The 26,998-nt window shown below is 42.2% G+C and overlaps 1 protein-coding gene across 1 annotated transcript in view; it reads left to right on the forward strand.

The window, feature by feature from the left end:
* CHRM3 (cholinergic receptor muscarinic 3) overlaps positions 1-26,252 on the forward strand; it is a 523,518-nt gene extending 497,266 nt beyond the window's left edge. The window contains exon 5 of the mRNA XM_007170796.2: positions 24,254-26,252. Coding sequence (XP_007170858.1) covers positions 24,273-26,045 — 1,773 coding nt within the window. The 5' untranslated portion in view covers positions 24,254-24,272 and the 3' untranslated portion in view covers positions 26,046-26,252. The remainder of the gene's footprint in view (positions 1-24,253) is intronic.
* Positions 26,253-26,998: the final 746 nt, after the last annotated feature.

Consider the following 26,998-nt stretch of genomic DNA (forward strand, 5'->3'; position numbering starts at 1 on the left):
GGGCAAGTTCAATTTCCTTCCTTACAGCATCAGGATTTCTAGCCATTTTATTTGTATACGTTTGTTGAGATGCTTTTGGAGAGACTTTCATTACCTCTAAATATATGAATACACATATTGAGTTACTTAGCTATATGCAGAGATTTTAAAACTTTCAGTATCTCAATCATAACCAGATCATCTCAATTTTTATTGGAATCAGGAGAAAATCTACTGTGAATCTAATAAATCAAAACCTTCAAGTTCTCTCACTTACATAGGACCCCTAAGGGAGAGAGGAGAGGTGGCATTTTGTAGTCATAATTTTGTGTTCATTTTGTTAAAGGAGGACAATAGATTTAGAGAAGCTCCAGTCTCCACAAAATCTGTATCTGCCCCTGGTTGGAATATATCGAAATATGAATTTTATAAAAAGCCTTTTCTTTTGCAGTCTCTTTTTAGAGTTGAAAGGTTTTCTTGTTGAAATTGTGGTGTTGATGGTCATTGTGGTGTTTTTCTCTGGAGACAGATGCATTCTGACACCAACACTCATATGTCATTAAGAATGGCAATGAAAAATAAACTGGATAAAGCTGTCCATTCTGAGGCATGTCCATGCCTTCACGGAGAAACCAAGCAGTGTGTTAATCAGCTTCCCCAAACAATTAATCTTCACCAGTAACTTCCCACATCCAGGTTTCCTAATGTGCTAGGGCCAGAGGAGGAAGGTAGTGATCTTAGTGCTGCTTCCTCTGGAGTGTGACACCTGCCCAGAGGTCTCAGGTCACCTCAGTGTATTACTGAGTCCAAGCTCGTACTACTCCCTGAAAGACAGGCCAGTAAATCGAGACATGAGCTATTGGGGCAAGGAACAGAGACTTTATTCGGAAAGCCAGCAGACCAAGAGGATGGTGGACTACTTTGCCAAAGAACTATCTTTCTAAATTAAAATTCAGGCTTTTTTTATACTAAAAGGGGACTTGGTGTGGTTGGTTGTTTCAACTTCTTGGTGCAGGAATCTTTTGTTCTTGGCAGCTGTCCTTGTAGGTCAAGCTAGGATGTTTCTATAAACCTCCAACAAGGCAATTGTTGTTTTCTGTTCTGCAACTTTTTATCTCTATATGAATGGAAAAGTGTTACACTTTTAAAGGTCAGAGCCAGAATGGGCTCTCCTGTATATTTCAGGCTATAGGCAACATTGTTTTACAAAAGGTGCAGAGACTGCATGACAAAGTACAGGCAACAGAGCACAAGGCTTAGAGCTAAAGGAATAGGTCCAATATGGGGTTAGGTTTGTTCTCTGTTACAAGTGTACAGACAGGCCCTGACTTATGATGGTTCGGCTTAGGATTTTTCAACTTCACGAGGGTGTGAAAAACAACACACGGTTGAAACCGTACTTCAAATTTTGAATTTTGATCTTTTCCTCGGCTAGTGATATATGGTCAAAATCCTCTCCTGTGATGCTGGGCAGTGGCAGCTGCAGCTCCCAGTCAGCCACGTGATCACAGGGGTCAACACCTGATACACTTACAACCATTCTGTACCCAGACAACCATTCTGCTGTTCACTTTCAGTACAACATTCAGTAAATTGCATGAGATATTCAACACTTTATCATAAAATAGCCTTTGTGTTCGATGATTTTGTCCAACTGTAGGCTAATGTGAGTGTTCTGAGCACGTTTAAGGCTAGGCTAAGCTATGATGTTTGGTAGGTTAGGTGTATTAAATGCATGTTTGTTTTAGGATATTTTCAGTTTACAATGGGTTTATCGGGGCTTAATCCCATCATAAGTCGAGGAAGATCTGTACACCTCCATCACTTTTGGCTTGTGCAGGCTGGTTCAGCCAGGCTACGCCAGTGATGGAGAACAACAAAGTACCTCATCATCTCCACGGCAGCTGGTGACCAGGAACCAGTCCATTCACGTTAGCAGGTGTTCATGAAGCAGTGTTTCAGCCTTCAGTCCTGGGCTGAGATATGCTGAGACTGTGTCAAAAATTTAACCAATTCTAAATGACAGGCCTTCCAGAGGACATCAAGCATAATGAGGGAGGTTAAGTATGAAAAAGACAATCATTGGGACTTAGGGATTGACATGTACACACTGCCATATTTAAAATAGATAACCAACAAGGACCTACTGTATAGCACAGGGAACTCTGCTCAGTATTCTGTAATAACCTACATTAGAAAAGAATTTGAAAAAAAAGATAACATGTATAAGTGAATCACTTTGCTGTACACCTGAAACTAATACAACATTGTTAATCAACTATACTCCAATATAAAATAAAAATTAAAAAAAAGAAAAAATCAAAGAGTATAACTTTAAATTCTGGAAGGCCCTCACCCTATTTAGTCTTGCATCCTCTTACGAACCATTTCCAGGTTCATCTGTCACAGAGAAAGAAGAATCAAATGTGTTGATTCTTAAACTAGCAATGTATGAACACAACAATAATCACGTGATTAATGCCAATTACAAGAGGAGCCCACTGTAGGGTAGGCTAAACAGAGAGTGTGTTTCAGTGTCAGATACACACAGTAATCCCAGCACTGGTACTTAACTAGTCCAGTGTCCCTGGGGCAGGTTCTTAACTCCTCTGAGCCTCAGTTTCCTCAAACATAAAATACTAAGAATATCCACCTTATAGAGTTATTATAAGGATTTACCCTAATGAATATGTATATATATATTTTGAATATATATAATTAATATATATATGCCATATAGAGAGTGGCACATTACATATATATATGTGGCACTTATGGAGGCATATCACGTACGTGTGTGTGTGTGTGTGTATATATATATACACACACACACACACATACATACACACCTTATATGGAGTGGCACATTATATATATGGCATTTATGAAGGCATATTCTATATATGCCATATATGGAACGGGACATAGTAAGCACTCAATGGATGACAGGTATTATCAGTTATTATAGAATTGGTTGTGTCATAAACCATGTTGTAGACCCTGAAATATATCAGTTCAGCAATATGCACAGCACTTTGCAACATGCAGTGCAATCTCCACTGCGAATGTTTTGTTCCATGCTGAATCACTTAGATCATGAAGACTTTAAAATCATTTGATGGATAAAGAAGATGTCGCACATATATACAATGGAATATTACTCAGCCATAAAAAGAAATGAAATTTATTTGTAGTGAGGTGGATGGACCTAGAGTCTGTCCTACAGAGTAAAGTAAGTCAGAAAGAGAAAAAAAAATACCGTTTGCTAACACATATATATGGAATCAAAAAAAAAAAAGTGGTTCTGAATAACCTACGGGCAGGACAGGAATAAAGACGCAGACATAGAGAATGGACTTGAGGACACAGGGAGAGGGAAGGGTAAGCTGGGACAAAGTGAGAGAGTAGCATGGACATATATACACTACCAAATGTAAATAGATAGTTAGTGGGAAGCAGCCGCATAGCACAGGGAGATCAGCTCGGTGCTTTGTGACCACCTAGGGGGGTGGGATAGGGAGGATGGGAGGGAGGCGCAAGAGGGAGGAGATATGGGGATATATGTATATGTATAGCTGATTCACTTTGTTATACAGCAGAAACTAACACACTATTACAGAGCAATTATACTCCAATAAAGATGTTAAAAAATTAAAATAAAATAAAATCATTTGAATCTGGGGGTTGGCAATTGCTAAAAGAATTCCTTTGGTGAATTGTGGCTGCCCCATTGTGGTATATTAATTCTATGAAGCGTTTCATGCATGTAATCAACAGTAAGATACAGCTAATAATAATATTTCCTGCAGATAGAGACTTCATATCTCAGCCACTGAATTATATGCTTTTCAAATATTATCCCAGGAAAGATAAACACAAGCCTCACCACAGAGGGTGAAGTCATCTACCCAGATAACTTGAGTGTACATGGACAGTTTGCTGTCAGGTGTGTCTGGCTCCAAATCATCCACTGGCTGGGTTGTATATGCGTATGAGCCCAGTTCCTTGACCTCGGGGAGCTTAGGGGCAGGTGGTAAGACATGATACTTCTGAACTCATCAGCGCAAAGTACTCTCATGCCAAGATGCCCAGGCGAGGCCCAGGCAGCCAGTATATCACTCAGAGGAAGTGCAGATTCCTTCTAAAAGTAATTCCAGGCACCAAACCACAACAGTCAACGTGAAGTTATTTTTTTGTTTGTTTTTATTCATAAACCCCAGTATAATTTCTTCTTTTCTGCCTGGATAAATCTTTTCATTTTATTGATTTCACACTTTCAGGGTTTAATTTTTAATTCACATTCCTCTCGCATTTTACAATGAGGATTCACACTGTTTCTTTGGACTAGCTCAACTTTCTTCCTTGGCCTCTGTTTTTCATCCCATGGAGCCAGAGTTAATAGTGATGTGAGTTTTAGTTTCCATTTGGGTTCAGGAAATTTAAAACAAGAGATCATTGTTTTCCAATATTTAATTATACAGGCTGTGCCAAAATATACATTTTATTATTATTTTATTTCAATTCTCACAGTTTCTGTTCTCATTGTTTCATTTTAAGAGATAGGTAGTACTTTCAATAAAATAGTCTCTTTTTTTATACTTGTATATCATATTTAAAGAATTTAATTTCCATTTTATTTTTTAATCAAAAACTGCAAGTGCCCTTGGAGTTTAGTGTTTTAAGAGTTGTTTAAGCCCCTGATCCATCTTATACTTCATCAGAGTGCTTTCATATCTATTCATTTGTTTGATTTTCTATACAATTTTGTGATGTGAGCTAGGTAGTCAATGGATAGCTCTTTCAAACACTGATAAACTGAGGCTGGCCTTTAACTCCTTCTGAAATTACAGTAGAACTTGTGGGGGTAAATGAGTTTGGATACCCGCCAGACTCATTTTTGGAGTGTCTTAGGGATTTGTATTGGCTGCATTCATGCTCTTCACTATTTCACTTCAAAGAAAGAATCTTCAGCAAACACAGCAACATGCACTTACCTGCCCTGAAAATTCTATTTGAGTCAAGAACACAGTCTGCCAATAGATGAATCCTCAACAGTCCCTCTCTATGTTTTTGAGTTCATTTTAAAGTAGGTGTGACATAGGTTTATCTGCACTGAATGAGAAAGATGCCCATGATACATTGTGAAGTGAAAAAAAGAAAACTAGGGAACATAATATACCATTGTTTGTTTGGGAGCAAAATTTTGGGTCAGATTGCCTTACTTCACATCTTAACTCTGCAACTGAGGAGCTGTGTGATCTGGCTCAGTCACTTAACCTCTCTGTGCCTCCATTTGCTCATCTGGACATTAAAAGACTTAACTCACAGGGTTGTTATGCAGATTAAAAGACTTAATGTGTGTAAACAAGGAGAACAGTGCCTGGCACATAGTGAGTGCTTAAAAACACACATATGTATTTTGTAATTACAAGAACACGTTTGGGAAAGACATATCCATTCATCTAACAAATATTTACTAAGTGACTGTTACCAGTGGTTACCTCTAGGGCATGGGAATGAGAGAGGCAAGGGCAAGAGGACTGAACTTCTGCTTTATACACTTAGGTGTTGTTTGGAAATTTTGCTTGTTCATGACAAATCCACTACTAGGGTAGAGGTTAGGAATAGACTCGGAGCCAGCACACCTGTGTCTTACAATTAGCTGTATGTGGACTCCGGGCAGGTCTTTTAACCACTTGCTGTACCAGTTTCTTCAGTTTCAAGTAGAAAGCCTAATAGCCTCCACCTCACATGATTATGATGAGGATTAAGTGAGTTAACACATGCACATCACTTAGAAAAGCACCTGGCTCCCTGAAGAACAGATGCTATCACAATAGCAGAAAGGAAACACTGAGAGCAAAACCTGCAGTGTCCTGAGGTCATCATGACGTTTGTCCTCAAAGTCATATAAAAAGAACTTAGAAAGCATGTCCCTGGAAGGACAAAAGAAATCAAAATATAATTGTGGTGTCTTGTTTTCATTTACCTAGTTTCCTATCCTTCCCACAATGCTTGTTTTTAATTTGAAGTATAGTTGATTTACAATGTTGTGTCAGTTTCCCACAATGCTTTTAAATCTCTTAGCCATGCATAAAATTCTTCACTGAGTATCTAAAGCCATCTTGCTAGGTTGTTTTTTTTTCCCCATGACTGGTGGGGTTTTTTCATTTTGTATCCTGTCTTCCCTTCTCCCCATCCTTCAATGCTTCTTCTTCTTCAGTGGAATTCATTTTGATCTTCAGGACTTTTTACTTTCAAGTTGTTGAGAGAAACCATGATTACTATGTCTTTTTCTTGCCTAATTTGCTTTCATTAAAAAAAGATGAACATTTATTAATAAAATCATATGTATCAAATATCTATACATTAAACATGTTACCTATGAGGAAACCACTTTATTGTATCACAAAAAAAGACTTGGAAACTTAAAGAAAGGAAGGAAGAAAATAAAAGAAAAGAAAAAGTAAGCCTTTGTTACTGTCCCCGGAGGTTTATAACCAAATAGTAAAATGAAAATTCATATATACACAAAGTAATATTTCAAACATTTAAAAACAAGGAGTGGCACACGTGGCTGCAAGTGCAAGTGGTCACCTCACCACGACCACCTTGACATATCCCAGTGAAACAGGAGGGAAGGGGTCAGGGCACAACCTTTAAAAGAATGAAATATCCATAGGACATGACAAAAACTGGCTAGAACCAACTAGGTCCAAGATGGCAGAATATTCAACTTCCAGTGGACCTTGAGCCTCATCACACGCTCCTTGTAATACATTAACTAAACGACACACCCACCAGCATCATGACAGTTCTGAGGCTAACCACAAAAGGCCAATAAGTGGGCAGTGGCCCAATTCCTGGAAATCTCCACCCCTTCCCTGAAAAAACTGGAATAATCCTCCCACTCATTAACCTATGAAATTACCCAGCCCATAAAAACTAACCACACCATGTTTCTCCCAAGGCCTCTCACTTTCCAAGATGGCCCATACTCTGTCTGTGGAGTGTGTTTCTCTCTAAATAAATCCACTTCTTACCTATCACTTTGTCTGTCACTGAATTCTTTCTGCGATGAGACATCAAGAACCTCAAATTCACTGGGACCATATTGGCGAGACAGCCAGGAGAATTCGGTAAGCCTCAGCCTCTTGCCTCCCTTGTGCTTGAGAGGTGCTGCCTTACTTCCAGCTATCTCCATCTCTCTCTCCCTCTCTTTCCTATAGTCTGTCTCATTTTCAGACCTATTGCCACAAAAATGTGGATGCAGGACGAGCAGTTAAAAGCCATCAGGGTGCTTGGCGTGGAAAAGAAGTCTATGTGAGAGGATAAGTGGATCGTGGAACAGACTACAGAGACGCTAGGTCTGTCCGCCCACCTCAAGGCAATTTCCACGCAATGATTTCAGGCTCACAGTTAAAAGCATAACACTGCCCCCTCCCCGCGGCTACCGTCATAGGCTTATTATTGGTCCACCAACACCTAATTATCCTTGTCTCAACTCTGCATTCCTACCTCACTCTTTCCACTCTTATCTCGTGCCTTACTCTGCTGCACATGGGGAAAAAGAAATCTGCCAGGCACTCTCCAACCTTGCTGGTAGGTCTTTCACTTCCTAATGTTACATATGGGCAGGGCATGTCAGGGAAAGTTTCCAGCCATCGTCACAGGCAACCAGGGACCCGAGCCGTAGGATCTTTCCCCTCTGGGTTTGCCTTATCCACCATTTGATTAACTGTTAACAGGTCCAGTTGTGTAAAAATATGAAATACAGCCTTACTTAGAGTTTGTGCCATGGTTGCAGCAGCTGTGATCCCTTCGGAAACTCCCTCACGCAGTAGGCGGGCTGTGCGCATAACCCCCAGGTATCAGGAGGGGGATGGTCCTGAACCACGTGGTTGGGACTCAGGGTAGTGGGACCATCTTTCACCTCCCCACCCCCACCCCCCACCCCCGCCTCCTGGTGTTTGGCCGGCCCCTCCAGAGTCTGCCCTGACCCCACCCTGTTAGGGCAGGGCAGGCGACTCAAGCTTGGTGGGTCACACAAATGACCGCGCACCCGGGGATACATGCTTGGGAAGTGACCTGAATTTGCTGTGCTTGCCTCCCCGGGGTCGCAAGATTGGGAGTGTCCTTCCAGGGTCATGGGGCCTTCCATCCCCCTAACTACAGTCACGGTGCCTCCACTTCAGCTGCCATATCCGCCCCTGCACTCAGCCCCACTGCCCACTGGCCAGAGCACATGTGGGAAGAGGGGAGGGCGAGGATGGCACCAAGGCCCCAGGGGTGCCGCCCACAAAAAGAAATGGAAAAGAGAGGGTTTTTTTCCTTTTTCACAAACCATCTCCCTTGATGGCCAGTGCCTGTTTTCCAAAACTTACCACCTTTGTAGAGAAAAAGGCTGGGACTTAAATAGGTCCTAGAACCATGAGGATGTCCATTCCAGGGGAACATATCCCAGAATACAGGGATTAATCTATAGAATCTATAGAGAAACCTTCAGGAAGGTCACTTATCCTGGGTACTGCAGATGCCAGGATAGGACACGTGCCCCAGAATGCTGGGGCCAAAAAGACTGCCACATGGGGAAGTAGCTAACCCACATTGTGGATAAAGTCGACAGGACAAGGGGAATGGGGACACCTGGAACCAGTCCTGTCTTAGCCCCTATGGGACCTCTTAATGCTAGTGCTCCTCTCTGGTACAGGAGCATTCTCTCCCTGAAGGAACGATGGGAAACACCTCCTCCATCCCCATGGACTCACCCTTCGGGTGCATTTTGAGTCACTGGGACAAATTTTCTCTAGATTCTTTAAAACAAAAAAAGCTCATTTCCTTTTGTGATGAAGTCTGGCCCCAATATAAACTTGAGGACGATGAGGCCTGGCCAGAAAACGTGAGCCTCAACTATAGTACCATCCTACAGCTAGACATCTTTTGCAAAAGGCAGGGGAAATGGACAGAAGTTCCTTATGTACAGGCTTTTATGGCCCTAAGAGAAAACCTGGAGCTATGCAAGTCCTGCGTTAGGGAACCTTGCCAGCTGGGACCCATTCGGGCTACACAAAAGCCCTCTCTAGTGGCACCCGGAAGAACAGGAGCCCCAGACAGAGGACCCAAACCCCAATACTCTTCCACCATCTTCAGTCTCTCCCCTGCCCTACTGCCCTATAAGCCTCTTTATGCTTCCATACCAGAAATGCAGCCAGAGCCTCTTTGCCCTCTTCAGGAAGTAGTAGTGTTCCTGGTGAATCTGAGGTTCTTGATGTCTCATTGCAGACAGAATTCAGTGAGAGACAAAGTTATAGGTAAGAAGTGGATTTACTTAGAGAGAAACACACTCCACAGACAGAGTGTGGGCCATCTCAGAAGGCAAGAGGCCTTGGGAGAAACATGGCGTGGTTAGTTTTTATGGGCTGGGTAATTTCATAGGCTAATGAGTGGGAGGATTATTCCAGTTATTTCGGGGAAGGGGTGGAGATTTCCAGGAATTGGGCCACCGTCCACTTTTTGGCCTTTGGTGGTTAGCCTCAGAACTGTCATGGCACTGGTGGGTGGGTCATTTATCTAGTGTATTACAAGGAGCGTGTGATGAGGCTCAAGGTCCACTGGCAGTCGAATATTCTGCCATCTTGGACCTAGTTGGTTCTAGCCAGTTTTTGTCATGTCCTATGGCTATGTCATTCTTTTAAAGGTTGTGCCCTGCCCCCTTCTCTCCTGTTTCATTCCCTCCCCCAGAGATTTTACTCCCATATTCTTATGGGAAACAGAGGGGCGACAGTCCATCTTCTGTAACTGCTTCAATGCTAAGTAGGGGCATCGACCCTGCCTGTCAGGGAGTAAAACTCTCTGGATGCCTGATCTAGGGGCCTTAGGGGCAGGACAACTCCTTGTTTTAAGTCGGAATGGGCTGAAATCCTCACATAGCCATCTTCTTGATGTGGAACTGTTGTAACTGTTTCCATAGCCTTTCTGTGGATCTTCTTGATGATGAAGTACTTTTTGTAACAGCATCATAGTATGAAATATCTAAACATGACAAAAGACTTAAAAGGCATGGTTAAACATCTGATTACAGTGTAATTGATAAAAGAACCTTGGTTACAGTAACCAGAATTACAAATGATTACATTTAACTTAACATAGCAAATAATCCTAGTTAAATATTTTTCTTTGGGTTACCTCAGGGTCCCCCTAAAGCATCCCAAAGTTAGCTGGAAATCAAAAAAACTTTAATTAAAATTTGATATTTGGGAAGTTTGTCAAGAAGTTTTAAAACACTTGGTCAAATAAGATCATAGGGCACTGTGAGACAACACTTATTTCTCAATCAAAGTTACAAGAGATCTCAAAAGCAAATACAAATCACTTAAAGGCAAAGAAACTCACACAATCTGTTGTAAAAGGCAGCATTTCAAGAATACTTTGGAGGGAGAAACCAAATGCAGTCTTGTCCTAGCCCATTCCCAACAAAATCCATTTACCTGACTAGATGTAATTCAATCTTAGAAAATCCTGATCATGCACAACTCTTTTCTCAGGGTCCACTTTCCACAAACCTTTCATCACTTTCTGTATCCATCACTTTATTTTTCCATCCAGGAACAGCCAGCTCTAAGTCAGACCTATTTCCTTTTCGCTTAATAAAATGCAATTCCATTCCTCATGCTTTCTTTACTGAAAACACACATCCTACTTTTCTTAAAAGTTTTTTTTTCCCCATTTTGAGTTACTTTTCTTGCTAACAGATTTGCCAGATATACAGTAATAAGGTTTTATTTGACCTCTAGTAAACCTAGGTACAATAGAAGTACTATACTTAACATTGATGACTGTAAAGAGGTGTCTGTATTAATCAGACCAACAAGCTTAAGCCACCTTTAATACCAGGTATCACTTTAGTATTGAATATTTCCCAGATGACATGAACCTGAAATTCATTTTGGCCAGTTTTATATTTCTGAGTATTTATATAAGCACTTAATTAAGTCAATTAAGTAGAGCTCTTTTACTAATTAATTTTGGTAATACCATACATTTAAAACACATATAGATACATATGAACACACAAACAAACAGAGAGACCTCATAGTTCTCATTTCAGAATTTCAGCCCTGAGTCAGGTACAAGGTAAAACCTATCAATTACAAAGGGTTGGATTCAAATTGGGCTTCTGGCAGATGGAACAAATCAAGGTCACCTGTCTAGACGGCTAAACCCTTTTTACTAATGTTTACAGAAAAGACACAGGATTTCTACTTATTCTTGACAAGTCTAGTTCTAAATTACTTTACTCCCTTTTACAAAATTTGCTTTTTGTAAGGATGGCAGAGATGAGGGTTCCTGAGAAGACCAGGTAGGATTGGAGTATTACAGAGAGATTGGCATGGCACCAAAAGCTCATATTTAATGAGAGCTCATATTTAATTTGAGATTAGGGGTTGGAGGCCTTGTCAAACCTCTGGTTTTATGGGGTGTTGGTGCCTGGAAGGGAAGTTATTAGTTTCCTTTAAGGTGATTTTTATAAGAGTGATGAACTTTGTCTTCCCTGGGATTCCCTGATCCCAGGCCTGCGGATCTATGTTTTTCAATTTCTGGGGGAATATTTTGGGTTGGACTGTCTGTGTCCTGTATAATACATAGTCCAGCCAAACACACTCCTTGGCTTTGGTCTTCAGAGAGAGTAGGAGTTGCCCCCAAGGCTGAGAGAAAATTCCTCCCCAATAATGGGCTGGGGCATTCAGGCATGACAAGAAACTTGTGAGTTATAAGAGTCTTTCCCCAGGTGCAAGGTAGAGGGGTGGCGAAATATTTTAGTTTTGGCTTTCCTCTGACCCCAACGATAGAGCAGGATTAGGGGCAAGGGGCCTAGCATGAGACGTCAGGACAGAGTAAGTGGCTCTCGTGTCCACTAGAAATTGGACAAGCTTATCTGCCATGTCAGTGGTCACCCATGGTTCCTCCCCTGTGATGATGACAGTCTCCTCAGAAACCTTGGGAGGTCCCAGGTCCCATCAGTCAACTGCTGTCATGACTGGCGTGGGGGAATTTCCTCTCTCCCTTCAGTGCTGGGGGCATTCCCTCTTCCAGTGGCCCATCTTCTTGCAGAGTGGGCATGGCATTTTGGGTATAGGCTGGGACCTGTTTCCTGTGCATTCCTTGCTCCAGTGTTCAGGACTCCCACAGCTGAGAAAGGCTCCCTTCCTTGGCAGAGGTCTTCTGGGAGTACTTTTGGGGTGATCAAGTGGTGGGATACGTCTTGTCATGATGGCTGCCAAAAGCCTGGCTTCCTGTCATTCCTTCCTTAAGTCATGCTGTTCCTTCTTTTCCTCCTCAGCCTGGTCTCTATTGTTAAAAATACTGAAGGCTATGTCAATAAGAAGGTTGAGAGGGGTTTGGGACCCCATGGCAAGCTTTTGAAGCTTCCAACGGATGTCAGGGGCTGATTGGCTAATGAAGTGAGTTGCAAATACAGTGTGTCCCTCGAAAGTATTTGGGTCTACATTCGTATACTTTCTGAGGGCATCTACCAATCGGGCCTGAAATAGGGCTGGATTTTCATCTTGGCCTTGGGTGATCTCTTTAACCTTATCATAGTTAACAGGTTTAATTATGCATCGTTTCATCCCTTCAGTGAGGCAAAGGATCACGTGATCCCTACTCGTGATACCAGGCTGGCCTGGTTGATAGTCCCAATTGGGATCCATTAGAGGTACTGCTGTCACAGGGTTTTTATGTGGTTGGGCAACATGTAGCCTGTGCCCAAATTCGGGCCTTTTCCTCACTGGTGCAGCAGTGGGAAAGGGCAATATTTACATTCTTCCAGGTAAGTCCAAGGAAAGCGTCAGGGCCTGCAATTCTTCACTGAACCTGTTAGGGTCCTCCGAGAATCTGCCTAAGCAGGTGCAGCATTGGTTAACGTCAGACAAGGAAAAAGGGGTGTAGACTTTGGTAATTCCCTGAGGCCCACCTACTGAAACAGGAGGGAAGGGGGCAGGGCACAACCTTTAAAAGAATGACATAGCCATAGGACATGACAAAAACTGGGTAGAACCAACTAGGTCCAAGATGGTGGAATATTCGACTTCCAGTGGACCTTGAGCCTCATTATATGCTCATTGTAATACATTAGCTAAATGACACACCCACCAGTGCTATGACAATTCTGAGGCTAACCACCAAAGGCCGAAAAGTGGGCGGTGGCCCAACTCCTGGAAATCTCCACTCCTTCCCCAAAATAATTGGAATAATCCTCCCACTCATTAGCCTATGAAATTACCTAGCCTATAAAAACTAACCACACCGTGTTTCTCCCAAGACCTCTTGCCTTCTGAGATGGCCCACACTCTGTGTATTGTGTTTCTCTTTAAATAAATCCACTTCTTACCTATCATTTTGTTTCTCACTGAATTCTTTCTGAGATGAGACATCAAGAACCTCAAATTCACCAGGAACACCAGGGACCCCAGTTCTGGGTGTGAGGATGAAGTGGGAGAGGAGGGGTCTCCCACTTATAAAACATCTATTGAGTGATGGCAGTTGTATCAGATGCTTCACCTGTTACCTCACTGAATCTGCTTAACAACCATACGGTATTACTGCTATTACTATTCTTCATTTTCTGGTGTGTGTGGAGACTGAGAGTTTCCGAGCTTTCAGAACTAACGGGAGATGCCACAGCTGGGTGAACAGTGAGCTAGGACTCAAACCCAGGGTACCACCTTGCAGGACTCCTAGTGCCATCAGGGTGTGTGACAAGTGTTAAGGGTATGAGGTCCAGAGTACATTCAAGGGCAGCAAAGAGTGATTACAAAATCTGTGTATTATGTGATGCTTGTTTTTCCAGAAAACTCTTGTGTTTGTATTGTGCCAACTACCAGATGAACCTTCAAAGAGAGGGTGTGGTTATTTGAGAACCCATCTCTCTTTCTCTTAGGTGGAAGAGGCTGAAGCCGCCCATGGGCAATGGCCTGGTGATCAAGGCAAGACTCCTCTCTCACTCACGATCTTCCAGTCCTGAAAGATGTATTCCACCGAACTCTTTCTTTTCTTGGGTCATTCCCAGCCAAATGCCACCATATCTGAGGTCGCTTTGAGAAACCCAGAGAAGCTTGTCAGCCTTCCCTACAGCTGGAGCCCCCAGCCTGTTGCAAATACAGTGTGTTTCTTCCTTCCTGCCGCCTTTACCTTCTCCAAGCTTATCTCCTGAGCCCTTATCAGTTCTCCTGTCCAAAGTGTAACAGTGTTCATCTCAGTAATGCTGGGGTGGAGACAGTAGTTCTGGGTCTACTCTGGGAAGGAAATTGTGCTAGATGTCGGAGGAAAGAGTTGAGTAGCAGAAGACGGACTCTTCGGTGTAGTGAGGGAGACAAGTTGAAATGCTGTGGGCTCGGATGAGAGGATGTGCAGGGCGTGCAGGACCACTGGGTGGTCGACTTTGAATAGTGTGTGTCCTCCCTTCGGAATGCTGTGTTCTCCTTTTACTGCATGGCAGCCTGGAGTTATATTCCTCAAACTCACAAAATAGCCTCGCCTTTCTCCTTCTATTGCAGTGATGTTGTTTAGTTGATGGTGTCTCCAGGTAGTTCCTAGACAGCAAGAACTCTGTCTTCCACATAAGGCCTGCAGTAAGCACTCAGACACATTGACTGTCTGAAATAATGATTGAAGAGCCAAATAAATGAATGTGAGATTCATCCTCAGGGGGAGTGGGGGAGAGTGTGATTTCCAGAGAAATTAAATGTGAGCTGATTCTGGAAGAGACTTAGAGTATGCCAGGTATGTGAGTGCCAGGACATTTTCCAGATTCTCCTGGCAAATGGAATGTTGCAACATTTTCTGAATCTCTACTCTCTTTCTTTATAGTAGAGTTTCTCAACTTCAGCACTGTTGACCTCTTGGGCTGGATAATTCTGTATTGTAGGGGCTTGTCTGGTGCATGTAGGATGTTTATCAGCATCCCTGGCCTCTACACACTGTATGCCAGTAGCACGTTCTCCCCGAATTGTGACAAGAAATGTCCGCAGACATTGCCAAATGGAGACAGAGTCACCTTGGGTTGAGACCTCAACCCAACAAGTGTTTTATACTCAACAAATGTTAGCTCTTGTTAGCCTTGAAAAGCGCCAATCTATAAAATCAAACAGTCATAGAAAATTATTCAATTAGTCTTACCATTTTTGAGAAACTGCCATGGACCCGTCAGACTATACTGAGTGTTTTCTACACATTCTATCCAATCCTCAAGTATGATAATCCTCATTTTATAGATGAGGAAGCAGGATCAGAGGACTCAGATAATGTGCCCACGTGGCAGAATCAGTATGTTTCTGACCCTAATGCATCGTGGCAGGGCTTGTTACACTGTTTTCTACGTGTCTCCCGCTTACTTCTACTTTCTTTGCAAACAGACAGTCTTCTGTACATGTATGAATTGGGCAGGACACATGTAGGCTGAAGTTTAAAAGGAAATCACCTGTATGGACTATGTCCAGATACAAAAAATAAATACTCTGATAAATATGGACCTTGAAAAAAATCATAGCTACTCTAACTTAAAGTAATCACAAGAAGTCAAAATCAAGCCAGAAGAACTTTCTTCCCAGGTGTCCTTTCAGTATGTAAATGGAGATGTAAGAAATATTTAGCCCAAATGATTGTTTTCACTAAAAAGATTTCCAATCAGAATTATTTCTACAATTATGTTAGCTCTAATAACATTACAAAAGCACGGTCTTCAAAATATTAATAAATAACAATGAATTTGCAGAATGTTGAAACCATACTGAACGTACCTTAGGTCATAAGGGTTTGCAGTGGAACAGAATCCAGCTGCACTCTGTCTCTCTTTTTCCCTCAGAAAAGGACTGCAGGGGGAGTGCATGGACTCCTGTGGGCAAAGTGGGCTTACAGATATTTATTTATTTATTTTTAAATTTATTTATTTTTATTTTTGGCTGTGTTGGGTCTTCGTTGCTACGGTGGGCTTTCTCTAGTTGCAGCGAGCGGGGGCTACTCTTTGTTGCGGTGCGCAGGCTTCTCATTGCGGTGGCTTCTCTTGTTGCGGAGCATGGGCTCTAGGCGTGTGGGCTCAGTAGTTGTGGCACGTGGGCTCAGTAGCTGTGGCTCGCAGGCTCTAGAGCGCAAGCTCAGTAGTTGTAGCACCTGTGCTTAGTTGCTCCGCGGCATGTGGGAATCTTCCCAGACCAGGGCTCGAACCCGTGTCCCCTGCATTGGCAGGCGGATTCTTAACCACTGTGCCACCAGGGAAGCCCCCAGATATTTAAAAAGAACTGCTTCACCTCTGTTTTTCATTTCTTGTCATTTCTCTAGAAATTCTAATAACAAAGGCTTGAGAGTGCTGAGGCAGATAATCATTAGTCCCATTTAGGCTTTTGTTTTTAAGGTAAAAACCATGTTATTTCAGTAGCAACTTCTATGCCTAGGCAGTGCTGATGCAAGTGCTTTTCCAAGCAGCCTTCATTTTTGTTGTCAAACTGAATAAAACATATGAAAGGCGGCAACCAAGGGAGGCAGCACGATGCATCCACTTTTTGAAAACAAGCTTTGTCCTTTTTAAATGGAATTCTGTTCCAGTTTTGGCTTCTGGGATGTTCTGTTTTGCACGAGGAGTGACTGCACCATATTAGGGCACATCTGTCCTCCCTGCAGCTTGAAATGAATAACACGAGCTGAGTTCACAAAGTTTGATTCTGACTGTGCGCGTCTGAAAAGGTTGGATGCCCTTTAAAGACATGTTTGATTGCCGAGCGTGTGTTGACCCTGTTTGATATCCTTCACGGACTGCATGACTGAACTAAGCTGAAGTTTCCCCATCACCAGCCTGGGGAAACAGGCGGCGCTTTGGCGCCTGCTGGAGAGGTTGTTCTCCGAGTCAGCTCTGCCACCTAGTGGTCGGCGGTGGCATTTCCTGTGCCCGACCAAGCTAGTTTCGGGGTTAAGTCATTTTAGCTTGCATACTGTGATGTATTATGACAGAAAACAGAGACACTCTTAGCAAAGAAGGCAGTCCAAGAGAGACCCGAAACAAGCCCTGCAACATGATGCATACCAGATTTCGAATATGGAAGAAGCACTAAATAATTGGTCTTAGAAAAAAGCATGATTGTGAATTGCAAGATATTTTTCCTTTTTTTCCCTGAGCCTTCATGATTAAAATAATAATAATAGAGGTAGAATTCATTTAGACAAAGGCTTCAGATTTATATTGGCCTTTTAGGACTCTCTAAGAACTTTCACATGTATTTTCATATCAGATATTTAAACATTTAAAAAAAAAGTTATCTATATATTTTACAGATTTATAATCCCAGAAAAATTTTATTCCATAACTAGGGGGAAGGGAGTTAATTTCTCATGAGTGTCCTTCGCTTTCCTCTAAACTTAGTACTCTCAAATTGTTCTTTCATATTTTCTCCCTCACTTTCTCCTTTTAAATTTTAAAAAGATGTCAAACTATCAACTGCAGTGGTTTTCAAACATTGTTGAATGTGACCCACAGTACAGAATACACTTTACATCATGACTATATATTGAATGTGTGGATGTGTGTGTGCACATGCGCTAATCAGAACTTTTATGAAACAGTACTGTTATCATTATGTGGTTCGTGTTCTGCTATGTCCCATTCAGTTCTGTGCATTTCCTTTTCTTTTTTATTCTCATGCTGGCCCACTAATTGGCTCCTGACTTACAGTTTGAAAAACTAAGTGAATCAATTCTGTTTGTGCTCCTAGATGGAATGAAGTGAAAACGGTCTGGAAATCTATATATACTCAGAGATGAAATCAAGAACCATTCTATATGTACAGAGTTGTAACTAACCCACATGGAAGGATGACCCTCCTCGCAGAATCCAGGAGGGTTCTAGAAGGTGCTCGTCTCGCCCACCGGCAGGATCGTGTTCAGTTTTGAGCTCCTTGCCTGGGGGCTGGGCCTGCATCACTTCAGTAGCAACGCCCTGAATGTCTCAGGGACCCCACAGCCCCCAGCTCCCACCCTGGGCAGGAACCTGCTGTAAATCCCAGGGCGGATCTAGAGCCACCCCCTGCCCTCTTCTGCTCCTATGTGATAACCCCGTTTGCCCTCATGCGGGCTGCATTCCTGCCTGGGACCACTTACAAAGTACTGAGGTCAGCAGGCTTACAGGCCTCTCTGTTCCCACCACCTGTTTCTTGCTGAGCATTAAAAAGCAATGTTTCCCTTAGCTCTCCTCACCAATATAAGTCAATTCAATGAGCACTAACCATGACCTCCCTTGACTCAAAATATACTAACTGCACAGCATATAGGCTGTTGAGTCAGGATGAGGAAAAGAGCATGGGGCATAGACGTGACATCCCTTTCTCGGAAAAAGCACCTTAAACAGAATACATTTAGTCCAGGTTTATCGTCGTTTCATCTCGGTCTCAACTAGAACCCCTGATTCTTAGGAAGTCACATATTACTTATGAAAGGATAGCTGTACAGGAAGAAAGGTGTTGGGTGACTATCATGTCTAATAAGAACTTTTAGATATTCTGTGTTGAAGTCCTTATGAACTTCTGATCAGGTTCTTCTGATGTCATACTGTGTACTAACAAGACATCAATTGTCAAGCCTCCAGAATGGGAGGATCCTTTTTATGAGATGAATATGGCACGGTGGCATGGAGCCCAGAGAAAAGGTGATGGAAAATGTCTCAGGTACAGGGACCTGAGTGAAGGTTGGGGGAGGGAGATCTTTCTTATTTGCCTATAATGTTTAGGCCACTGCACCATCCCTTAATGCTCCAAGATCAATGTGTTTGCAGCTCAGAAGACCTTATCTCAAAGCTCTGTCTCTACTAGAGTATTTAAAGACCAATTGACCGTATATACATGGATTTATTTCTGGTTACATTAGCCTCTATTTAGGCCAGTAAAGACATATCCTGTTTTATTGCACTTCGCTTTACTGCTCTTCACAGATAATTGCATTTTTAACAAATTGAAAGTTTGTAGCAACCCTGCATCAAGCAAGTCTATCAGTGCCATTTTTCCAACAGCATTATTTTTTAATTAAAGTATGTACATTGTTTTTTCAGGCATAGTGCTAATGCACACAGTATCTGAAACTTTTAAGTGATATTAGATAGTGAACTAATGTTGAATTATAAAAAGAACAATGGCTACTGGTAAGTATGCCAAAGATTTCAGGTCAAAGATCACCTAACAGTTTGTGGTTCACAGGTTTTCTGATGATGAGTCAAGATACCCCTAGACACCAGAAACACCAGGACAGGTATTTAATCAACCCATTATAGAAAGCTGGTCCTAAGTGTAGGTGTCTTTCCTCAATTCTGGTTTCTTTTATATTCTGTATTCCAACAAAGCATAATTGGACTGGAATATTGTATAACATGTATTGCCCTCATGAGTCACAGAAATGAACTGAAAGAGAGAATTGATCTCCGGCTTATTTCCAAAATTCCTACTTATATTCTTCACTATTATCGGTCAACTGAGCAAAATAAATTGATATTAATTGTACAAACATAATGTGTTATTTGCAGTGAGCAATGTGACTTTCCTTAAAAACTACGTGCTTTTTAAAATTATGTTATCCATGTCCTGTATCTCATCTAAGGTGTAAGTCCTTGGAAGGCAGAGTCTTGACTTATTGAATTCAGTGGCACCAGTCTTAATGACCTAAAGCTAGTAGTGGTTCAGTGAGAAGTGCTGATGTAGCTGATGACAGTTATGTTAATAAGGACCCTTTCAGTTGCAGTTGACAGTAACCTTTCTCAGGTAGCCCAGGCAGCAAAGGAAATGGTTGGCTTACATAACTGGCAAGTTCAAAGAGGCAGAGTTGACTTCAGGAATGGCTAGATCCAGGTTTGAGAGGCCATGATGATCATACTGTCTCTATTCCCCCACATTCCCTCCCATCTCTCTCCTTCCCCCATATCTCTCCTCTGTGTTTGCTTGCTTCACAGATTTTTCCATGTGGGTATAAATAGAGTCACCAGCACCCAGGAATCCCAAGGAACAGAGAATTACCCTCTCTCTTTCCAACATCCATGTCAGTTCCCCATATTTACTCTTACTGCTCCTCTTTGCATGTCCTTCAGGCCCATTACTGAGGCAGAGGAGTCAGACCGTGTGATTGATACCCATCCAGAAATACATACTGTAGATGACAGGCCATTTCCAAAAGAATGGCTGAAGGAAAGACAAATAACAGCCATCCACTGCATGGCATTGATAAAAAGAAAAAAAAAGAAAGATGAAAGAAGACTGATGTATTATCAGCACAAATACAAAGTTGTGGAATTATTAGCCATTGTATTTATTTATAATAAAATCAGCATGGCATAAGTGATAAAAATAGGTCTATAGAACGTGATCGATTCCATATGACATGAAAGCAGGGACCTAGAAAGTATTTTAAGTGTCTTAAAAGGTGCTAGAGAAGGTTACGTGAGATTCAGAGCACACCAGTGACTGGGGTGGGGAGGGAGTAGGAGGAAGCGAGGAACGTAAAGTGGGCCCTAACCCAAGCCAAGCAGTGGACAAGGAGACTTAGCTGCTGTGTCCAGGAAGCTTTGGAGTGAAAGGTGGTGGGAAGATAAAAGCTGTTCAGAGAGCACAAACTTTCCTTGACTTATGATAGGGTTGCTCCTGATAAACCCATTGTAAGTTGAAAATGTAAGTTGAAAATACATTTACTACACCTAAACCTACCGAACATCATAGCTGAGCCTACCCTGCCTTAAACATGCTCAGGACACTCACATTAGCCTACAGTTGGGTAAAAACATCTCACACAAAGCCTATTTTATAACGAAGTGTTGAATAGCTCATGTTACTTATTGAATACTGTACTGAAAGTGAAAACCAGAATGGTGGTCTGGGTACAGAATGGATGTAAGTGTATCGGTTGTTCACCCTCGTGATCGTGTGGCTGATTGAGAGCTGCGGCTCTCTGCCACTGCCCAGCATCAAGAGAAACTATTGTAACTTGTATCACTCACCTGGAGAAGAGATCAAAATTCAAAGTATGGTTTCCACTGGAATGCATGTCACTTTTGTATCATCGTAAAGTTGAAAAATCAAGTCTAAACATCATTAAGCTGGAGACTGTCTGTATATAAAAGCTTAGCAAAGGATGGTGCAGGAAAAAGAGAAATGCATGAATAAGGGTGAAAATACAAAAAAGAAAAGAGTAACCCTTATCTGAACATATGTAGTAGAGGACATTAGAGAGGGATCCTAGACCTCCTAGTAGAAAAGTGGTTACTAACCTCAGAGACGGCACATTGAGCAGAGGTGTCTCATTAAAGACAAGGCTGATCTCATTCATATATGTAGTTGCAGGTGTGATGGGGGGGATTCCAAGGCAAACACCTTTAGAACTAAGGTGAACTGGGATCTGGGTGGAGAGGAGACAGCAGATAGACTTTCCATACATGCATCTTGGAAGAAACCATAAATGTGAGTACCCTAAACAGCATGTAGCACTTCCCAGATATGGACATCCCCTCACTGAGAGGGAGTTGGAAATATAGGTGAGCTGACAACACCTAATAAAACCCAGAGAAATAAAAAGGAGTAAAGAAGAAAAAAATGCATCAATTACCTATAATTGGAAATTAGTGCAATGTAGATTTCATCTATGGGAAAATAGTGATGAATTATACAGTTCTTAAACTATTCTTCTCTGTAACAGAATAATACATTGTAATATTTAGACTATTTCCAATATTTTACTATTGCAAATAGTGCTGAAGTGAATATATGTAAGTGTATTTTATATATGTAAAAGTGTGTGTGCTTTCATATGTCCAACCGTGAATGTATGTACACACACACGGGACATACATACTGCATATACACACTTCTCAATATTCTTCAATTATACTTTAAAGAGGTGTATAATGAGTTATAACCAGTTAGGAGGGACTAGTTGTATGGCTGACTTGGTGGTGAGACAGATTAATACCACAGTTAAACAAGGAGGCAGTAGGCTCAGATTATCTGGTTGTGAATCTCTGCCCCTTTACCGTCACTTGTTAGCTTGAATCTTTGGACAAATTACTTAACTCTCTGGGTCTCGATTTCCTGTTAAAATGATGTTATTTTAAAGATTAAATGAGACAGTGCATATGATGGTTTACAAAATGTGTACCACGTAGGAAGTGTCTAATAAATATTCTCTTCTGTCATTTATAATTGTGCTAAATTGACCTCTGAGCATCTTGGCCACCAAAGCAAAGTGACTTCACTGTTCAGCAAAAAGTAATAATAATAATAATAAAACAGCAGACACTACACTTATGTAGCATGTACTACCTGCAGACTCTGGTCTAAGTACATGTATTAAAACATTTTGATGAGAGACAAAGTTTCTTTCACCACTTACTATTGAATTCTAGGTTGAATTTATTCCATTATACAGAATGTTTCATTCCCATTTTTCAATGAGGAAACTGGGACTCAAAGAGGTTAAATAATACCCAAGATCTCACCCTCAGGAAGTGGTTGAACTAAGATTTGAACCTATGCCTTTGGGACTCCAAAATCTTCCTGCTACACCCTAAGCTCTTTCCAAAAGGCAGTGTGTGAATCTGACTACACTCCTTTGAGAGATACCCTGACCTGCAATACTTAAAGGCTTGATTTAGGACTCTTAAGCATGTGCATGTGTACACAGATTTGCACTGTAAGAATTTACAGCTGAACATTTTAACCAAGAGCCAAAACACAGCAGAAGTGTTGTCAATAGATTTTTGCTGTGATTCTCAAATGTTGAATTCTTAGAATGACACTTGTTGAGGAATGATTTACTGAATAAAGTCCACAGAGATTGGTGGTGTGAGAATCCCTGAGTCAGTTGCGTCCTGGAAGTAAAACTCTGGAGGTTCTGAGAGGTTGGAGCTGGTCTCAACCAAGGCTTTTCGTGACAGCATAGAGGGTCTTACTAGAGATGCATTCATTGTAACAATTCTTGGTCATTTATTTATTTTGGTAACACGTGTTTGAAAGAACTAATTGCCAAAGAAAAGAAGTGATGCAAATGAACTTACTTACAAAACAGAAACAGACTCACAGACTTCGAAAACAAAGTTATGGTTACCAAAGGGGAAAGGTGGCGGGGAGCAGGATGGGGGATAAGTTAGGAGACTGGGACTGACATATACACACTACTATGTATAAAATAGATAACTAGTAAGGACCTACTGTAGAGCACAGGGAACTCTGCTCAATACTCTGTAATAACCTCTATGGGAAAAGAATCTGAAAAAGAATGAATACATGTGTATGTGCAACTGAATCACTTTGCTGTACACCTGAAAGTAACACAACATTGTAAATCAACTATACTGCTATATAAAATTAAAAATTAAATTAAAAAAAGAACTAATTGCAGTTTTTCAACTATTTATATGCAAATGTGTGTGGTGCTAACATGCTTTTTCATAGCTAGAAATAACATATCTAAATACTAGAAATATTCAAAACTGGTTCGGTCAGTTCAGAACAGTCTGGTCAAGGTTCTGCATATTATCAAGCAAAAGATAGCTGCCTCGTATACTGTTCCCAGCCATTACAAGGAACCAATACATTACTTTTTCTAACTGTGTGTTAAAGAGATAATATAATGTAAATTGATTTATGCGTATTTCCCCCCTTGCTCCAGGTTGCTGTTGCTTATTCCAGTGAGGCTTACATGGCTGGAACTGCCTTAAAGTTGCTTATGTTTGAAGCCTGGGTTAGGTAAATGCCCAGGTGGATAAAATGCAAATGAATAAGATCAATTTCTCATGTAGTGTGATGATAAAGCTATGCTGGATGAGTATCATATATGCGTCTACTATTTTTCCCCTACTTTTCAAAGAAAGAGAAGGAAGGAAGATTTTGTTTGATAACAACGTCATGTGGAAGTATATGTGGTCTGTATTTAGAAAGGTGGAAAATGTGGAGAAAAAGCACAATATTCAGTGCATATCACCAGCTAATCGTGCTACCTACCTTGAACAAATCGATCTCTGCCTGCCCTGTGCTCCTCACCTTTATTTAATTTATCTATTTTTATCGAAATAAAGTTGACAACTCCTCAGCTTTCAAATAAGGGGATGAACTGATGTGCTGGACTCTCCCAGGTTCGCCTATAATATAGGTCCTATTATCCAATAATAGGAGGAGTGCTACTTTTAAAGGATGCAATGCAAAGAACAAATCCAGTGAAGGCAGAAATGGTCCTGACTCCATCTTTTCTCTTTTCTCCCCAGACTATGTCAGAGAGTCACCATGACCTTGCACAATAACAATACAACCTCACCTTTGTTTCCGAACATCAGCTCTTCCTGGATTCACGGCCCTTCCGATGCAGGGCTGCCCCCAGGAACGGTTACTCATTTTGGCAGCTACAACATTTCTCGGGCAGCTGGGAATTTCTCCTCTCCAAATGGCACCACCAGTGACCCTCTGGGAGGTCATACCATCTGGCAAGTGGTCTTCATTGCATTCTTAACGGGCGTCCTGGCCTTGGTGACCATCATCGGCAACATCCTGGTGATAGTGGCATTCAAGGTCAACAAGCAACTGAAGACCGTCAACAACTACTTCCTCTTAAGTCTGGCCTGTGCTGACCTGATTATTGGGGTCATTTCAATGAATCTGTTTACTACCTACATCATCATGAACCGATGGGCTTTAGGGAACTTGGCCTGTGACCTCTGGCTTTCCATTGACTACGTGGCTAGCAATGCCTCCGTCATGAATCTTCTGGTCATTAGCTTTGACAGGTACTTTTCCATCACGAGGCCGCTCACGTACCGAGCCAAACGAACAACAAAGCGAGCTGGTGTGATGATAGGTCTGGCTTGGGTCATCTCCTTCATCCTTTGGGCTCCTGCCATCTTGTTCTGGCAATACTTTGTCGGGAAGAGAACTGTGCCTCCAGGGGAGTGTTTCATCCAGTTCCTCAGTGAGCCCACCATCACCTTCGGCACGGCAATCGCTGCCTTTTATATGCCTGTCACCATTATGACTATTTTATACTGGAGGATCTATAAGGAAACTGAAAAACGTACCAAAGAGCTTGCTGGGCTGCAGGCTTCTGGGACAGAGGCAGAGGCAGAGAACTTTGTCCATCCCACAGGTAGTTCTCGAAGCTGCAGCAGCTATGAGCTTCAACAGCAAAGCATGAAACGCTCAGCCAGGAGGAAGTACGGACGCTGCCACTTCTGGTTCACAACCAAGAGCTGGAAGCCCAGCACCGAACAGATGGACCAAGACCACAGCAGCAGTGACAGCTGGAATAACAACGACGCTGCCGCCTCCCTGGAAAATTCCGCTTCCTCCGATGAGGAGGACATTGGCTCGGAGACAAGAGCCATCTACTCCATCGTGCTCAAGCTTCCAGGTCACAGCACGATCCTCAGCTCCACCAAATTACCCTCGTCAGACAACCTGCAGGTGCCGGAGGAGGAGCTGGGGGCAGTGGACTTAGAGACGAAAGCCAGCAAACTGCAGGCCCAAAAGAGCATGGACGACGGAGGCAGTTTTCAGAAAAGCTTCTCCAAGCTTCCCATCCAGTTAGAGTCAGCTGTGGACACAGCCAAGGCCTCTGATGTCAACTCCTCAGTGGGCAAGACCACGGCCACCCTGCCTCTGTCCTTTAAGGAAGCTACTCTGGCCAAGAGGTTTGCTCTGAAGACCAGAAGCCAGATCACTAAGCGGAAACGGATGTCCCTCATCAAGGAGAAAAAGGCGGCCCAGACCCTCAGCGCCATCTTGCTTGCCTTCATCATCACCTGGACCCCCTACAATATTATGGTTCTGGTGAATACCTTTTGTGACAGCTGCATCCCCAAAACCTATTGGAATCTGGGCTATTGGCTATGCTACATCAACAGCACCGTGAACCCCGTGTGCTATGCCCTGTGCAACAAAACATTCAGAACCACTTTCAAGATGCTGCTGTTGTGCCAGTGTGACAAAAGGAAGAGGCGCAAGCAGCAGTACCAGCAAAGACAGTCGGTCATTTTCCACAAGCGGGTGCCCGAGCAGGCCTTGTAGAATGAGGTGTGTTGTCAATAGCAGTCACCAAACGCACACATCAACCCACAGACCTTAGGAGGGAGTGAGGCGAGGGTGGGGGTGATTTCTGGCGCTGATAAAAAAATGTCTTTATCACCCAGATGTGAAAGAAGCTGCCTGTTTACCGATCCATTGAATAAACCCATTTTAATATCAAAAGTCAAATACCAATTCAGCCAAAAATAAATAAATAAGCGTATCACTGAATATAAAGAAATTTATTCTGAAATAGACTTTGTTTTTTCTTAAAGAGAAAGAAATAATTGTTTCATAGCAATTATATACCCAAATTGGTCTGCCTGGGCCTTTTCATTCCCATTAGCTCTGGAATCTCGGTGAGCGTACCTAGCCGGCCCAGTTGCCCTGTTCTTTCCAAGGATCCCCAAAGTGTCGATCCAGATCCCACGTGGAACACGTCAGGCTAGTGAATCCGTGGTTCTGAAATTCTTTCGTACGTTGCAAAGCCTCACCTTCTCGTCCCAGTAGAGCTCCCCGTCTTCTCACTGGTGTGTCGTTGAACTCTATTTGTGGACTTGATTCTTGATTCTTGCAAAGTACTGTTTTGTGCAGTTCAAGTTTCGTACAAATAAAAGATACATAAGTATATATGTATATATATATATGTGTGTGTGTGTGTGTGTATGTGTGTGAATTCCACGCACACACACATAGTGTATATAATATAATGGGAATCACTGAACTGGCAAATTGTTCCGGCAATATATTCTTTCAGTACTTTGGTGACTGACGTTTCTCTAGGATCCTAACACAACGTAAAGGTGAACTTAAACCCCGGGTAGTGTTTTGGAAACCAGGGCTGTTTTCCCGGAGACTATGCAGCAGAGAATAGCCAGGCCCTCCGGGCTGGTCTGTGTCGAGCGGTCAGCCTGGTGAGTCAGATAAGCACCAAGGTTCGACCAGACTCTGAGTAA

The sequence above is a fragment of the Balaenoptera acutorostrata genome, chromosome 16 (assembly GCF_949987535.1).
Source record: "Balaenoptera acutorostrata chromosome 16, mBalAcu1.1, whole genome shotgun sequence".
Classification (NCBI taxonomy): Eukaryota; Metazoa; Chordata; class Mammalia; order Artiodactyla; family Balaenopteridae; genus Balaenoptera; species Balaenoptera acutorostrata.